Here is an 18,417-nt window from a genome sequence, read left to right on the forward strand (position 1 = left end):
ATCATTATCTTATGTATAAATCTCCCTGCATCTGGACTGTTTCCTGATATTCGTTTCTGTTTCCATTAATGTTTACCCACTGAAGCCAAGATCACTGATATCATCTTAATTGCTGTGGAGGCAATTTTCCTTCAAGCATTATATTTTAAATAAAAGCGTACAGAGTTTTGAAGTTGCTCTTTTTTTTCTTTCTAGAAATAAGTTTTTGTTTGTGTTTTTCCTTGTTTTAGAGTCCAGAAGAAGACTACTTCGATGTCCCTAACAATACGCTCATCTTCACCCAAAACCCCTGAGGTGCTACCTCATCGCACCACCCTGGTGCAGTCCTTGTCTCAGCCTCCACAGCGGGTAAAACATCTTTCTTTCTCTTTCCGTTTCTTTAAATAACTTCATCTGTTTGGAAAAGTAAATGTGTGTTGTCTTCTAGATGCAGAGCCCAGTTTCATCACTCTATGCTGGTGAAGTCTCAGGCCCTCCTCTGTTCACCAAGGTAAGTGTGCATACACTTTTGTGTAACATACTTAACACAAAACGTAAGTAGACATGGCAAACATCATGAACATGTGTTACTGCTAAAAAACCCCATCAATAATCAACCACAACAATAACCAATAACCTCTGGGACTGAAAAATGAAGCCAGGGTAGAAGTGCTAAAAACTGCAATTTCTTGAATGGCCACTTGAGGCAGTTTAGCGAGCTATAGCTAATTTCTCTCAAAAGGTTGTGTTTTTTTCAGTGTAGTACACACATATTTGCTTGACAAGTGAAAGGTTGCTTCTTCAATGCTAGACTGAAACACAAATTTCTTTTGGAGTTTAAACAGGAAGGGCATCTGATGTAAAATTAAATAAAGTCAAAATTAAATATATAGAGGTACCCACTGTGGTGAACTCTTGAGGCAAGGAACCAGCCAAAGTAGCTTTTTTAATTAATTTTTTACCCTTACTGAATTGCTTTGAGACTTAAAGTTAACCATTACTAAAGGCTTGGGAGCTTTATGCTGCTGTCGATACTGTTGCTAGTTACTGATGTGAGTCACTGAACTGGAAGTTTAGGTAACATTTGTGGTGTTGGTTACCCTGAAGCACTTTTAATACAATTATCTGACAACCATTGTGGCTTCGTGTGTGATTAATTATACTAACAGCACATCCAAGAAGTCTGTGCTCAGGTCTTGGTGAGTGAAATGATTTTATTTATATGATATTCATCATTAATTTGCAGGTGTACCTGTATAGTTTGGGGATGCAGCTCACTAACCAAGCATGCCAAGTTTAGCTAATAACTCTGAAATCTCGTCCATATACGTCATGTCTGGCTCCAAAAAAACATCAAGACGACAACCACAAGGCTAAAGTAGAGGCCCCAGAACTTTACTTTACAAAACAATGGGTGACATCATGGTTTCTATGTCTATCTTTTATGTACAGTCTATACATAAAGCACTGTTTTTAACTCATTGCTGCTGTGGCAAAATTAGAAGCCTGCCATTGTCTGACATATTTGAATGCAATACCATGAAGATTTCCTTTAAAAAGAACAAGGGAATTGTTACCCAAACCATAAAAAGGATACATGCAATTCATCATGCATGCAATGCATGTACACATACAAACACAGAACCTGTTAAACATTGTCCTCAGACTCTTTGTCTTCCCATAATAACAGCATGCAGTGCTGTGGCTTTCAGCAGTGCGGGTCAGATAAAACATAGACTTTGATGGGAGCTCCTCCTCTTCAGGCTCCAGGACGTCCTTTTCCAACTCAGACTCTTCAGCACTCCTCCAACAGCCCTCATCTCCCTCTTTTCCTCAGGCTGTGGGTCATGTGATGGCAGGAATGAGACGAGTTGAGGCTTCAAACATGCCCGCCAAACCCACAAGGGTCAGGTCTCTTTCACTCTCATTGAGCCAGTCAGTCTCTAAATCATTTTGCACTTCATTACAAAAAGTCACTTGTTTTTCTTCACCCCCGCACCCAGCCTCCTTTCAAAACTATAGCAAGCTTTAATCATCTCGATGAGAGGATGTTTGCCTGTAGTGAAGTCAGCACTGTGATGTCACCCTTACAGCGCACCCATACACCCACACACCCATGATGTACATTCAACCCATGCTCTTCTCAAAGTATGCCCAGAAACACAGTGAGAGGCACATTTATCCACACTGACACTGAGTGCCTCCTGTTGAGGGATGTAGCAGTCCATGTCACCGTGGATTTTACCTCAGCTCTCATAAGGATGTGTTTTTTCTTAACTTCTGCAACTTGATAAGCTGTGGTGTGATTAATTGGACAGAGGTGGTCATTTGTAAAGTGGAGGGTCTCCAACTGGGAAATAAAGAGCACCCATGTGGGGGGTTTAATCCCCCTTAAAGCACACATACATGTGTATATGCACTTAATGCATAAAAAGTTAAAAATATTTTCTGGATCTTGTCAAATTATTTAATTTTTTTTAGTTTGAAAAAACTATTTTGTAGATTCACTGTGAACTCCAGTGCACACCTAACCTGACGTACTGTTGATATTACAATTACTTATCGTGAATGGATGGTTCATTAACAGGCACTGTTTATTTCTTCTTACTCACACTAAAATAAAGCTACATTTTATTGCAATGTTTTTACTGGTTAGGGTCACTTGATTTAATGGGCTTTGACTCAGGAACTAAAATTAGCTTGAAATCCCCGATTTATACCAAACTTAAAACAACTGAAAATATTAGACGGGTTAATAATTAACAAACAAAGAGTGTAATTTATTCTGTTATAAGAAAAGCTATACTAATAAAGTACTAGCTTATGTTAGCCAACTTAAAAGGGAGCTGTTAGGCCTTTCTTTTCTATAAATGAGGAGTGTTATAATGGCCAAAATTCCAAGTATTGAGGTCAGAGTTTGCACAAGTAATCCCTGTGAGACAGCAGGATGTTTTTTTCCTACTCCTCTTTGTTCTGTATGATCAGTGAGAGAAGATATCGTCATGGACTCTGGCTGCCCTGAAGCCCCGCCCACCCACTGTTCAAATTTTATGTCTATTAGGAGCAGCCAATCAGAGACGAGTTGGCTTAAAGTGAGGGTGAAGGGAGCTAAAACAAGTTGTAACAGGCAGCGGATAGAATAAATGGCTGCACCAAGGCCAGTATAAAATGCATTTGGATTATTTTGAACTGAGATTATTTATGAAGCAAAAACCATCACGTAATTGTTGGGTGATGTGATAAAAATCCTGCTTCAAAAACTTCCAGTGCACATCCATATCAATGATGATTAACAGATGTTGGAAACAATGACTTTTGTTTAAGGACATTCGGTTTGTCAGTGTCCAAATATTTAAGAAATAATTTCATCAATTTTGACAAAGTGATCTAAGCTCGTTTTAAGTCTCGGCACTTGGTGACAGCTATTTGGAAGGAAACGGATGCTCATTTTAGACTAAAGATGAAATATATGGAGTAAACAGCCAGATTAAGGTACATTATCTGATTGCCTGAGGCACAAAACGAAGGGACCAGATGGAGCCAATTAAAGGGGACTCCTGGTTTGCTAAAGTGGAAGTCCTGTGAAAATAAGCTTTTATTTTTTTGATAGCCTTGTAGCTTAAGTTCATCCACTTTGCTGTTTGCATATAAGCTACTGCCATGCCATCTTTCTCCTTCTTCTGTACTTGTCACCTATTACTCACTCCTTTTTCTCATGATCTCTCTCTTATTTTTTCCATTATGTTTTGGCTTATCATTCCTTCCTGTGTGCAGCTCCTGCAGGATGCCCAGGCATCTGAGGGCCAGGTAGTGGTTCTGGAGTGCAGGGTTCGTGGAAGTCCTCCTCTGCAGGTCCGATGGTACCGCCAGGGAAACGAGATCCAGGACTCTCCTGATTTTCGTATTCTCCAGAAAAGTGAGACAATTGAGCAAACTGTTGTAGCTAAGGCATTTTTAGATTTTAGAATTAAACTGATTTCACATCCATTAATAATCATAATGTCTTTGTTCTCTTCCTCTCTGTCTGTTATTTGCTGTAAATTAGAGCCTCGATCTGCAGCTGAGCCAGGTATGTCACCTCAGTTCCTCCAAGAACTACTCTATCAATTACTCTGCTTTCATGTTCCCAGCCGCAGTCAGTGGTTAAATTTAGCAATGGATTATAAACTTTGGCTGGAGACTCAAGCTGAACTGCAGCCTAGGTCATAACTACAGAAGATCACAAGTCAATAAATCTGACACAACACTCATTATTGCATCTGCTGCAGTCACAGGGAGTCCCTGAAGCCCCATCATCTGCTAACTCCAACACATAAACAATGACACACACTAATTTATGTCAGATATTTTCCACCTGTGTGACTCAGGGGTCATTTCAGGTGCGTCTTTCTGGCTTTGAATCACTCAGACATCCCTGAACATCTGCACTCGTGTCTGGCTGTTCTTCATTAATAGTTACGTCTGTGCTTATTCATCTTCTCCCTGTGTCTGAATAGTGATTCATCAGTCTACGTGACATGTCAATCATCACGCTTCTGTGTATGTAATTCATCCCCATATTGATGTGATATCTCTTTTATGTTTCATTACAAACAATTCAAGTGTCAACATGTCACTCTGCTCATCACAAACAAATCAAGTCACAACAAGTCAAGTCTCAGTGTCTCACGCCTGTGTTTATTCTGTCTCTCAGCTTCAACTCTCTTAATCATCAAAAATGTACTTTTTTCAGAGGTGTGGTTTATTTGTTTTTTTAGAGGAGATCTGCACCCTCGTTATTGCCGAGGCCTTTCCAGAGGACGGAGGTCTGTTTTGCTGCACTGCCTCCAATCTTTATGGCTCTGTTAGCAGCACAGCCCAACTCACCGTTACCCCAGGTATGTCTGAAACAGACTGAACAACATTATCAGCATATTAACAAGCCAATGAGGCAAATATAGAAGTGCCTTGAGATGTTGGAGTCACATATTAATTCCCCACATAAAGTCAAAGACTCAATAACCAGCTACATTAAAAACTAGACCATTTTATCTCTGGCTTGGTTGCTTACCGGACTTATATTTTTCAGGTTCAGTAACTGGTCATGCAATGTAAACCATAAGGTGCCAAATCCATCCCAGTATGTTCGATGACCAGGGGGAAAATTCAAAAGACTACATTGTTCCCCATCTCCAAAACATATGGGTTAGGCAAAAAGCTGTCACAACATACGGCCTCTCAGCAAGAACCAACAATCTACATCTGGTCCACTGCGCAACCTTGCATTGTGCAATATTATTGTAGAACTGAATCAGTTTGGATTTTTCTACTGTATCTGCAGGAAGCTTTGTGTTGCGAGATGTTGGAATGGATGATATCATGAGACTGGTTTTCAGAACTCTTAATTTTGTTCGAGCCAAAGGTCTGAATCATTGTCACTTTTACGGCTCTGTTTATAACTAAGACATTACTGATCACCCGCCATACCACAGATTGGTTAAGCCAAGGAGCCGTGCAGATGCATTTCTTTTATTCACAACAATAGCGTTTCTTTGCGATGACAGTAGAATGACTGAACGTGGAAAAACTGAAACTTACAGTTGAAAATGGACTTATTTTTCTTAAGACGTCTCATGTTTCGTAAACGGATGCTTCACTGATTGTTAATGTTTTCAGAATTTACTCAAGCTTCTCTACACAGAAAGAAAGAAAAAAATGATTTAAAAAATGTTATAATTCACTGGTTTTACTGATCCAGCCCATTTGGAATTAAATTGGGGAGTATGTGGCTCATAAACTAAAGACAGTTTGACATCCTTGTCTTAAGTTGTGGTTTCAGTATTATCCATTGTTGAAGTCACATGAAAATCCCCCAAATCCGGAGGAATTTCAGAGTTAATAACTAATTTCCTACATGTGTCCTGGCAATTTTGAAGGCCAGACTTTTTGGTCTCTAACTTGTTTGCTTTCAATGATTCTAGTTTCAGGTTCTGGGTGCTGTCGTGCTGCCAGACTTTGTTTTTCAGGCTTTAGTAACAGAACTTGCTGGCAAGCATCTTAATCATGGTTGATTTCTGAGAAATCCATTGGTGATGGCCTATATTCTCCTTATTGGGCTTTAACACTGTGAGGTCTGAATCATACCTAGATGACTGTAACCCTATCCTGTTTTTAATTGTTCTTTGGAGAACAGTAAAAATAAAATGTTTCAATACCTTGATGAGTTAGACCTCAGAGGGTTAATAGGCTTTAAACAGTTACGCCAATATCCTTGTTTTTCAAAAGATAAAATTAAATAAAGATGAAGTTTTCCAAAACAGAGGAAATCTGGCAAAGGAGTCAGTTCTGGCTCTTTGCACTAGCACTGATAGTCCAGTAGTTCCCCTGAGGTCTTACAGTTTACATTCATTAATAAAAGCTGCCATGGTAGGTCTTTAGAAGATCACTGTCTTCTTTTGTGTGTATTGTTGTTATGTCGCATGTGAGGGAAAGGTGAAATTTGTGAGTGGAGCGGGACACAAATATTTCTGTGTGCATGCTCACAGACAGAACTGTGTATGTACAGAATGGGACTCACCGCACAGTTTAAAGCAAAGGCTGAATAAACAGGAATTGCATCAGACTGAACTGACTGGACCCAGCTGCTGCTTCAGATCAGATATGCAGTGATGCAGTGTATGTGTGTGTGTGTGTGTGTGTGTGTGTGTGATCTTTATAAGGTCTGTGATGGCTAGAAGAAAAACTAAACATTAAAGTTAAAAAACAAAAATCCACCTTCTTCTTGTTTGTTTCCCTCAGCAGCTGAGGACTCATCCAGTAATGGCATGTCTGGTGATAGCTCAGGGTTTGAGGATGCATCAGCCTTCCCTCCTCCTCCCCCACCCACCGAGATCAGCCTCCTGGAGCTGCCACCCAAGACGCTGCCTCAGCCCAGCGCTGAGACTCTCCAGATCAAGGAGCTGGAGATCTGGCCCAGTGTGTCAGCTATGCCTCCAGTACAGATGAGCACAGAGATGGAGGACAAAGGGAAAGAATCTGTGCAAAATGGCCAAGCCCTGCATCCACCATCACCTCCAAGCCTTCCTAAAGAGACCACACTACCGCCCCCACCGCCACCTCTGCCACAGTCTGATCCCACAACAGATATCTCTATGCCAGTTCAAAGTCCAGCCCCTGTGATACCAGATTCATGCCCAGCACCAGGCAAGCTGTCTCCATCCCCTGGGAAAGACGGGCCTCCGCTGCCTACCAAACCTAAACCAAAGCTGTAAGTATCGGTCCTGTCCACATGTGTTTGTGCCTACGGTGTATGCTACTCAGCAGCAAGGGGCTTGCTGGAGGGAGGGAGACAGACTTGGATGATCGTCTGAGGTGTGGTGGGAATGATAGTGTTGAGTCTCGGTTTTGTCAGGAGGGTTAAAGGGGGACTCCCGGGCCTTTTCAGAACAAAAGCATTCCTCTGCCTTTATGTGTGGCATCGTGTGTGCCAGGGTGAGTCTGGGAGCTGCTGTCTGTCTGTGCCTGTAAACAGATCAGAGTGGCATTTGCTGGATGGCTCTTATTGTTTCTGTCTGACCTCGCACTGCACGCCCAGCCCAGGACAGAGTATAGTGTTTTTTCCTGAGCACCTTTCTGACAGCTCTGTAGGGATCAGGTAGGATGTCATGGTTATTAGATAAGGGCTGGACAGGGTATGGCTTTATTTTCAAAAGTCCTGTGTTTTGTCTGCAGTTAACAAGCCTTTTGTGCATGGGTTTTACCCACCTAGCAGATGCATTTCTTTTTTGGACATGTAACAAAACTCCACCTTTGTCCTAAAAGCAGGGAAGCTGTGGTTAGCACTCCCTTCATGCTTCCAGGGTGCCACACTGGTATTGTTTCATATTCACATTAGAGTTATCCTAATGAAATTATTTTAAAGATGGCAGTTTGGTCCACTGAACTTAACAAATATTGGACTTTAATTAGACTTTACACAGACACCGATGATTCTTAAAGGCTGAATGAAACATATACTGGTAATCCACTGGGTTTCCTATATCACCATAGTGATCCTTCTGCCCCGGATCACCCAGGCTAGCCTGCAGATGCATTGAATTGGTTCCAAATTTCAGAAAGACACTAGTGAAATCCAGTTAATGACCTAAATGATCCTTGAATTATCATGTACTGGCACTTTAAAACTGAAAGGTTTAACTGAAATTATGTATGGTTGTCAAGGAAGGTACTACACCAAGCAAGCAAGCAATTTATTTATATAGAACTTTCAAAACAACTCTCAGCTGAAAACAAAGTGCTGTACACATGACATAACACATAACAAAGTGAAATAGTATATGTAAAAAACCAAAAAAAAACAAACTTAAATTGCTTGACCTTCTTCTGTTTAATGGATAGATGCTGTACAGCCAGAACTTTGGTTTTACCGAAAAGTGCCCTCACAATGTTCTTTAGTTTTATTTGACCTGCAATATTTCATCTTTTTAGTTCTGGTAAAAGTTAAGGGGAAATGTGGTGAACAACACCAACAGATGTGAATGAAATTCAGCCACTTGTAAGATAAACGGCCAAAAGCAGTTCTCAATTTTGAGATGAGACATTGAAGATACTACCAATGAAAACCATTGGTTGACATACATATGCAGTTCGGTAAATACATTGTTGGGTCTCGGACTGGATGTCCACTATATGCCAACTGTTAGCCACAAGGTGATTTGCAACAAACAAATATATATATATAAATATAAATAAAACAGTTAATTTGGTATATGAAAACCACAGCAGATGGTTAAGTGTGGCATTGATGTGGCTTATGTCTGTCTGCATGTGGTCTACAGTTTGATTACAGTGCAGTAAAGCTTGATTCCTGCATTGCACAGTCCAGTTTCACTGCATGTGTGCTGGATTTGATACCTGCTCCTATCTGGTGTTCATGTAAATGTTATGACTTGTTAATTCTGTGCTTCCAGAGCTGAGAGTATAGTGGAGGAGGCAGAAAATTACAGGTAAATATGACTATGAGGACGATGCTGTAGAGCTGTGCCACATGTTCTGTAGACCTTGTAAATTTAACTATGAAAGAGGCAAAGCGATAGTAGACACACAAGAAATCAAACTCATTAAAACTTCACATCAGCAAGTCAGACAGTCCCAGAAAAGCCACGAAATGATGTTACAAACCTACAGAAAGACATCCAATAAAACCAAAACGAGTTGAGTAGTTTCAAAAAACTTTACCATTTATTATCAACAAAGAAAAAACAGAAGTCCGAACAATCAGCAAAATATTACCACTGAATTGCAAAAGGCTAAAGGGCCTTACAACCCTTTGATGGAAGCCTCACAGACCATCCCACTAAGGGTTATAAGATCTGGTGTTATCCCTCCAACCTAAACACACATCAAAACTAATCCCAGGGTAAAAAAAAAAAAGCCCCCAAAATAGCACCACTGGACTCATAAAGACCCAGAAAGAAGCCAAAAATCATAGGGCTAAATCATTCTAACATCAACCACTGCTACAGGGACAAGAGCAAGTTAGTTGTAAGCTAACTGGTTGTTGTCCAAAATGGTTCAAACCTTGATGGGAACAGAAGATCCTGTTAAATGATTCATATTGAATTTTAGGTTTTGATTATAACGGGCATTACATTCCATTTAAATTTCTTTCCTAAACGAATATGAGATTAATATTATAGATACCAATGACAATGATGCTGACTTTAGCTTCCAAATCTAATTTGTATAACATAATGTACAGCAACTTCGTGTACGAGGGTTACATTTCTAACAAATGTGTGGGATTTCTTCAACTAGCAGCATATCAGCAAAGTTGGTTCTCTGTGAGTTTTTCCACAATAACATCACAAGTACGCCACTAGAAACAATCAATTCCCAACTGTGAGGCAGTGTAAGCCACCCCTCTCCTGCCCTCTCCCCTTTAAAATCTGTAATTACACAGTAAAACCAGCAGCCATGCCATTAGCCAAAGGTCATCTTTCTGCCAGACCGTTTCCTCAAATGGCCTCTATAAACAGAGGTTGACCACTCTCAGCTTAAAGCACCCAGGGCTTTTCATTCAGTTCATCAGGTCCTGTTTGTTCAGTGTCCATGTAGTCTGAGATACTCTGCAATATTCTGCAATGCAGCAACTTTAAAAAGTAATCCCACTTTGCTGCTTTAATTACTTTTGGGTTTGTTTTTTACAGAAGGTTTTTTTTACATAAGACTTTCCAACAAACCACTTTGTTAGCAGACAGACACAGTGTGGAAACTCTTACACTAACGTCTTGTATATTTAAAATAAGGTTTTTATCGTGAAATAGCTTTTGTTTTATTGTATGTACACAAAGGCAGTGAGGATCAGTGTGGATTGACTTTAATTATCAGAGTGAGCAGTTTAGTTAGCTTAAAGGATAAGTGTCTAGACTTACTTGCTTTCATGCTACGTCATTAGTTTTCTGGAGTTATGTGCATTTAAGCTTTTACTACTGAAAGTCGTGCATGCAAATAGCTCCCAAAAATGCAGTGTTTTCACAGCACTGGCTATTATCGAGCAGAGAACAGCTGCTAGATAATCGCAAATCGCTAGTGTTTATTTCAAATGAAAAGAGCATATTCATAAATCTAAAATAAAACGTTCTAAATCACAGGAACAACATACTGGAAGCCTGTGTAAGGGATGACTTTTGCTTTAATAATACTGGGCTGATGAGATGTAGGAAGTCGCTGTGTGACTTGGCAGGCAGGCGGGATTGCAGGAGACCCGAGCTGTGAAAACAGACCTGCTGTTTCTCTCTGCTGAAGGAACAGCGAGCTGGGTTGGTAGGCATTTGGGTTTGATGTCCGGTGTTGATGCCAGACATCAGCATTAAGAATTATAGGAAATTCTCAGGGGAGAGGCCCAGATTGTCTGGGTAGATCTGAACCAAGGTTCGTGTTTGAATGGAAAGCAAAGTTCTTTACCACAAGGCAGTGAAGTGATGGATAGCAAGCTAGAAACACTATCTCACTGCATCTGGAATTCAGCTTTTTTACATCTAACGTTACTACACAATGACATGAATTATGGCTGATTTATGTGCTTTAGTACTTAGTGAATTGATGGATGTGATATTTTCAGACTACTGCAAGCAGGATAAAAGAACAAGCAACAAACATGTACGGACAGTTTTTTGTTTGTCTTTTTATAAACTGTTTTAAGGATTAAGCATACAATGTAAAAATGTTTAGTTAATGTGACCTTTTGCTTCAAGCACATTTGTTATTTAAGGCAACCCAAAGTTCTCTTGGCATTGGAGCTCATTTGATTGTGTGTGCTTGTCTGGGAAATAAACCATAGTTCCCATAGCAGGCCCTTAAATATAGAGCTTAAACAGTTGAGGAATACTACGTGCCAGTGAGACATCTGTTGCATCTAAACATATGGACAGGGCCATCATGGGAAGAGTTATTGTCTCACCTGTTCTGCAGGGTTTAACTGTGAACGCGTGACAACCTGTAAAGTGCTTTCATGACAGACTGGCGGAGTAACACCTTAAGCTTGTAAATCTGTGTGCTCTAATCCAGATGCGTGCACATGTATTAGCAGATGACGTGTCAGTGTTGCTGGTATCCAGGGTTGGTTTTCTTTATACGCCTACAGGTAAAGGTTCATGCTTGTCTATTGAGACACCTCATAAAAGAAAAAGTTATCGTCACACCGTGATACATGAAATCTTCGCAGAGGTTGTATTAGTTTATGAAGGCTATGAAGTCAAGCTGCACTCACAGTCCCAGCAGGTTTCAGCTATCTCACATCAGGTGATGGCTCAGCTGTTTGCCTTCTATATTTATACTTACACCTTCTGGACTTACTCCCGAAAAACATCACATTGTGCAGATTATTTTACTTTAACTTGCTCTTCATCTGCAAGCTATTTTGCAATCCAACTTCAATGTTCCTTGTCAGTACTCGGTATGAAAGGGCAGGGAGGTCCCAAAACAGAGCCATACTACTGTATATTTTACCACTGAAGAAAATACCCACATTCGTTTGACTATAATAAGTCCTGGATGGACCGAATATTCCCCATTAACTTATTTATGAATACTTATTCTTCCATAAAATATTATTCACATCTAATCAATAGTCAAAAACTAGAAGAGCAACCAAATACAAAGTTAGTATTAAACATGCTTGAAAATAAGCACACTTATGTTACTTATCCCTACCAAATCATGCTGATCGTTATGTTTCCCTTAAACCTTCTGATTTTGTTTGCTTGCTAGTTTTTCTGTGACCCAGTGGATAGAGGGAAGACTTTACTTTCAGACTTCTTTACGTCCTAAACATCTCTTTATATCAAAGACATGCTTGAGAGCTTTACATTATCTTTTTTACTTGTGACCTTATGACCATGCAAGTGTAGTTACAAGCAAATGTGTGTTTGGCATTGATGGTAGTATGGTCTGGAGACACCTTTGGCAAAAATCAATAGTATGATTCTCAAAGACTGATGCTAGCCAAACAGCGGTAAATTGCTGAGGGGCTGAGTTGTCATCCTCTCTCCTCACTTTGCTGTCTTAAGGGATCTGGTAAGTAACAAAGGGAAGCTGCAGTTTCGATACCTACTTTTGATGTACAAGTTATTTAACAATCTACATATGACACGACGACTTACATACTCTGAAATACTCCAAGAAAGACTCCAAGACACAGAAAGAGACACTAGAGTGCAACATTAAAAAGGTGTGACCACCACGATGTTGACCGCGATACTAAGGGCAAAGCATTATATTATAGGTTGGTACCGCATAATGTTTAGGTGGGCGTTACAACAAGCATGAGTAGCAGAGGTAACAATTATCCCCAAACCCATTCCACAGCTTAATCTCTTGTTCATAAGACCAGGCATTGGCTTTGACAGTCAAAATTGTTCTCTTGCATGGATTTTATTCCACAAACTGCTTCTTATGTACGTGCGAGCTGAACTCTCTGTACTGCTGTGGATTTGTTTTTTTATATACAGCTCTACATTATGTTCATTTTTACTCAGTATGATGAAAAACAGGCAAGCTTTGGCACTTAGCAGGACCTCAATTTAGACTTTTCTCACAACAGTGATCGTGATGTTTGTGCAGAGGTTTCAGAATGGTTCGGGCTTCGGGCTTTTTTTTTTTTTTTTTTTGTGGGTTTGTTAAAGAAATGCTGTAATAATGAATGGTTGACTGTATAATGTGCAGTGCGTGTGTGGCTAGTGCAAAGCCTGAGGGCGAAAGAAAGAGGAACACGAGTTGTGTATTTGATTTTAAACAGACCAAAGACTTACTGTACATGGAGTAAGCAGTGACAGCACCTGATTATAAAGAGTCTTGAACTGATATTTTAAGTGCAAGCAGAAGTGGCCTGGATAATGAAAGCAGGGGTCAATCAATCTGGAAAGGGGAGGAAGTGGAAAATTTGAATGGAATTACACAGATGACAGTATGTAAAAAGTTTCCCTTATGAAGAAAGTAGATCAATACAGGCTGTAAAAAGGCATGACCTAACGCATGCACGCACACACACACACACGATCATTGCTTATCATGGTTATATTAATAAGATTTATTTTTGGATAACAGAAGTCTGAAAAATTCTAATCAGATCATGTCATTATTCTAAAATTCCAATTACAGTCAAATACTTTTCAACCCTAACACAGACACACACACACAGACAAAGGGTGGGTGGTCCCAAACACCATGAATATCACAAGAAAAAACAGCTGAAAAATGAAGGCAACATTAATTAAACCTCCTTAAGACTAACAAGAATGTTCTGTACAGTTCACTTGAGTATACTTCAACAGGAATTCTAGTGACTAGTTTTACTAAGCACCAGCCTCCAGGGTTTAAAAATGTAGCAAGAAAAGGAGTGCCAAAAACTGCAACTCCTCTAATGGCCAGTTGAAGCAATCCTCACAGACTCGCACGTTCAAAATGCTTAACTATGAAGCATGTTTTCAAGGCTGATACAGTAAAAGGTTTTAGCCTCTGTGGATATTTCGCTATGCATTTAAATTCTAAAGGAGGTGAACTTTTTAGTTATATATAAATACTTGTAAAGCTTAAAGTTAGGAGTGTGGCAGCATTTCCTCAGGCATAGACAGTATGAAAGATATGACATCACCAGTTGGTTTCTGAAGTCCTGTTTTGAAGCCATCTTGGTGTGTCATAGTTGAATGTAACAAACAAGGAAACCATGTGATTGTCAAAGCAGACCCTAGATAATCCTTCTTTCTCATAATGAAACCAGTTTCTCATAGACTACTATTGAGGTTTTGCAAACGCATGATCACTGATCATCTGACCCTGATTTGTTTTGGACATTTTGGACATGTGATCAAGTCAATAAGTCCCCAATCACACAGGCATAGAGATCCGTCCATGGCCATCTTACAGGCACTGGTTGTGAAGGAAAAATTACCATTCTCCAACAGGTTGTAAGTGGTTAGTGGAGGTTTGATTGCCTTCACTAGGAAAATGATTGCTAAAGCCCAAGTCCATTGCCCAGCTGGTAGTTAGCGAGTGTTTACAAGCAGTCATGAAAAACTACACGCAACTGTGGCAGTCTGCTAGCAACCAAAGCAATCACTAGGAGGTTTTTGGTACAGCAACTTCTTTGTGAATCAATTTCACCCAGCAAGAGCCATGAACCACTGACAGCCAATCAGGGAATACACATTTTTTTCCAAGTAACCGGTGGTCATAACAGAGATGAGCAGTAACGCGTTTACTGTAATCCGATTACTTTTTTCAAGTAACAAGTAAAGTAAGGGATTACTATTGCAAAAACGGTAATTAGATTACCGTTACTTTCCCGTAAGCACGCTGCGTTACTAAAACTGTGATTTTCTTTTTTTTCTTTTTTTTTTTCTTTTTTTTTTTTTGCGAGAATGTCTCGTGACAGTGATGTAAGCGAGTGCGACGTTTGTGGCAGCAGCTGTGTGCAGATTAACAGTGGATAATATATCGAGTGCTGGAGAGAGTATGAGCGTGCAGCGTTTAAAGCGTGGAAGTACTGACCTTATTTTGAGTTTGATTCCATAAAAAGTGACAAAAACATTAGCGTCCGTTGTGCGTGGGAAGAAAACGTCTTTTTACAGTGGAAAAAAAACCCCTAAACTTCCGAGCAAGCACCGAGTGCGCAACGACGTAATGGGAAATTCACAGAGAAACTCGCGGAACTGACCGCTGCAGCACACCTGCACCAGGGCAAACCCCCACCTACCCAACTCCTGCTTTACAGGTGAAAATAGAGCAACAGGACCGCTGAGTCTTTGACTTTATTTATTTTCTGCTGTGTTTTACTTGCATCTATTTGAAAGAGTGAGTGTAAACACAAAAAATATTTTATTTTCTTCCAGTCAGAGAATGTTGCATATAATAAAATTTTTGCTTGATGCATAAAGTTAAAAGATTAAAACTAATAAAACAAGTTTTAAAAAGAGACTTTTCCATTTGATTACATTTTGTATGATGGATTATGCAGAAAAAGTGGAATAGGGCTGAAAGATCTATCACTTTATCACCTATTCAGGTTGTAAATCGTGTTTTTAAAAAGTAACTAAGTAACTAAGTAATTAATTACTTTTGAAAATAAGTAATCAGTAAAGTAACAGGATTACCTTTTTGAGGAAGTAATCAGTAATTAGTTACTGATTACTTTTTTCAAGTAACTTGACCAACACTGGGTTGTAACACATTCAAAATGGCGGACAACTCTCAAACAATGTGCACATCTCAATAGGACCAAAACTCTTTTTGCAATTACAAGTCTCGCCCCCCGGTGGCCATTAAAAAAAGCAGGTTTAAGGCACTTGTGTGTTAGCTTCATTTTTTAAACCTGGAGGCTACATCAGTGTTTTATACTGTGTATGGCTTTAGCCAGTTGCAGTCTCATAATACAACTTAAAGATGTTTGTGGTGTTGATGACTTTTCAAGCATTTTTAATGGATTTATTTGGCTTGCTGCTTGGTACAGACAGTAGTTTGGACTTTGGTTTGAGTATTTTTTTTATTTATTTTGGTAGGTGGTTACTTTGTACAAGACAGCAGTCATGGTGGCTACATCCATCTGTTCTATACCGTCTATAGAACAACTTTAGGTACTCAGTTTCGTTCATTATCCTTCTGAAACAAACAAACAAAAAAAGACACCTCAAAATGCAGACATTACATACATGTTATCAACAGAGTGCTTACAGGACATGCTTACATACTGCAGTAATAGAATTTTACTATAGAATTCTATAGTTATAAAATTAGAATGGACTAATATACTTTAATGCAGCCCGTATTTCTTGCCGATAGACTAAAAAGTATACGAAGGTCAATGTCCACTGAAATAATTATCATACCTCTGAGATTAAATGACTTCCGTAGTTGCGCCAAACCGCTATAACCCCAGTGAGGTTGTTGCCAGGGAAACAGGGTATAAACCAAAGACACAAACAAACGTCTCTTCAGTAGTCCTCATTAGTCTCTCACTAAACTGACTCAGAAACACACACAGAATAAACTTGTGTCACAACAGGTCGTCATTGACTCTTTATGCATTTGTTCATTTTAAAAACCTCACTCTTCTCACTTTAAACCAGGATTCACATTCTGTCCGTGCTGCATTGCTGAGCAAGGAGCTAGGGCTGCCAGGATATGTCGCATATCTGTGCTGTGACTCAGAGCTTCCTCTCAGCAGTGTGTTTGTGTTTACGAGGTGCAAGTCATGAACTCTCTAATGAAGTATTAACAATCACTTTCTTGTCGAGGTGTTGCTTGTGGTTTATGGAAAGTGGTGGAAACATTTATGTTAAAGAACCACATATGGTACTAGCTGCACACTGACATCTTTGCTTGTGGTTCTTCGTCATCAAACATCTAAAGCACTGACCAGATAAAAAGCAGTAACTCACAAGCTGGGGTACTTCTGCAGTGGTCAGTGGGTATGTGTCAAAATTAGTTCAGCTAAACTGAAGAAAATCAAAAGTTACAATTTAATTTACTGTAAGATTGTGTGGACCTGCAAAATTAACAGGCACACAGTAGAAAATAGAAAGGAAAATTAATAATTAATACATAAATATAATGGGCAAAAGTAAATAAAATTAATAAAATAGTTTACCGAGTGCATCAACTAATTTACATTTTATAATTATGTAAATTTAGACACTCTTAGCTAATGAAATCATTTTGTAACTTTAGCTAGAAAAAACTAGCTAAATTATAAACTAAAGTCAGAAATCATTAGCCAAAATTTGTGATAAACCAATTAAATTGCTAACTTAACATCTTGAATAAGTAATGTGCAGTAATGGCGTACAACATCTAAACATGAATAAACTGTCTTCCTTCTCTCACCCCAACCGATCGCAGTAATTGGCCACGCCCCTCCCTGAGTCTGGTTCTGCCGAGGTTTCTTACTGTTAAAAGGGAGTTTTTCCTTCCCACTGTCGCCAAAGTGCTTGCTCATGAGGGTTCATATGATTGTTGGGTTTTTTCTCTGTATATATTATTGTAGGGTCTACCTTACAACATAAAGTGCCTTGAGGTGACTGTTGTTGTGATTTGGAGCTATATAAATAAAACTGAATTGAATAAACAAGTTGAAATATTGAGCTAAAATTCTAGCGTGGCTAGAAATGTTAACATATCTAAAAGCACAGTAGAACAAATACCTGTTAACTAAACATACTAGATTTTAAAAAGATAAAATTCATATTAAAAACTGGAAAGTGGCTAAAAGTATGGCTAACTGCTAAAACTGTTAGCTAAAAGTTTAAATAAACACAACAAAATGTTAGCTAAACATCCTAGATAAAGAGTTGTTAAAAAATGATTTGCCAAAAGTGAATCTGTTTTCTACCTCATCTGAGGTGATTAGAGCTTTGCAATCCATAGTGTACCGAGAAAATATTCCAAGAAAATATTGTACACGTTTTTCTGTTCTGTCATCCAATTTTGCTGAGTTTGTGTGAAAGTTAGCCTCAGTTACCTGTTGTTAGCTGCCTGCAGACCTTTTAATGAGTGGTTATTTAAGCTGCTGTTGCCTTCTTATCAGCTTGAAACAGATCTCCTCTGATCTCTTACATACACAAGGTATTTTTGCCCAGATAACTGCTACTGACACGATATATTCTTTTTTTCAAATCCCGAATCTTCCACAGGTCATCACGACCGTGTCAACAATCCTACAGTAAATGCACTGTTGTTGAGTTGCTGCCATGTGATAACCCAAGTAGATAGTAGCATTATTGAGCAACTGAACAGATATACCTAACAAAGCATCCAGCCAGTGTCACAGGTAGATAAACATAAACGTAATTAGTAGCTATTAAATAAAGTAGTAACAAAAAGTAGTGGATTAATAGTCTAAATAGGATGTGAATTGTTGTAACTGATTAACAGTAAGCCAAATCTAATAGGTAAGAGTAAGCTACA

The 18,417-nt window shown here is 39.2% G+C and overlaps 1 protein-coding gene across 5 annotated transcripts in view; it reads left to right on the forward strand.

Moving 5' to 3' along the window:
- palld (palladin, cytoskeletal associated protein) overlaps positions 1-18,417 on the forward strand; it is a 69,017-nt gene that overhangs the window by 27,817 nt on the left and 22,783 nt on the right. For 3 of the 5 annotated variants that reach the window (XM_026159976.1, XM_026159979.1, XM_026159980.1), the window contains exons 5-11: positions 231-348; positions 428-490; positions 3,754-3,895; positions 4,025-4,048; positions 4,737-4,856; positions 6,757-7,225; positions 8,928-8,963. In XM_026159976.1, the coding sequence (XP_026015761.1) occupies positions 231-348; positions 428-490; positions 3,754-3,895; positions 4,025-4,048; positions 4,737-4,856; positions 6,757-7,225; positions 8,928-8,963 (972 nt within the window). The remainder of the gene's footprint in view (positions 1-230; positions 349-427; positions 491-3,753; positions 3,896-4,024; positions 4,049-4,736; positions 4,857-6,756; positions 7,226-8,927; positions 8,964-18,417) is intronic. The other 2 variants (XM_026159977.1, XM_026159978.1) reach the window with 2 other exon arrangements.

Source organism: Astatotilapia calliptera, chromosome 23 (assembly GCF_900246225.1).
Source record: "Astatotilapia calliptera chromosome 23, fAstCal1.2, whole genome shotgun sequence".
NCBI lineage: Eukaryota > Metazoa > Chordata > Actinopteri > Cichliformes > Cichlidae > Astatotilapia > Astatotilapia calliptera.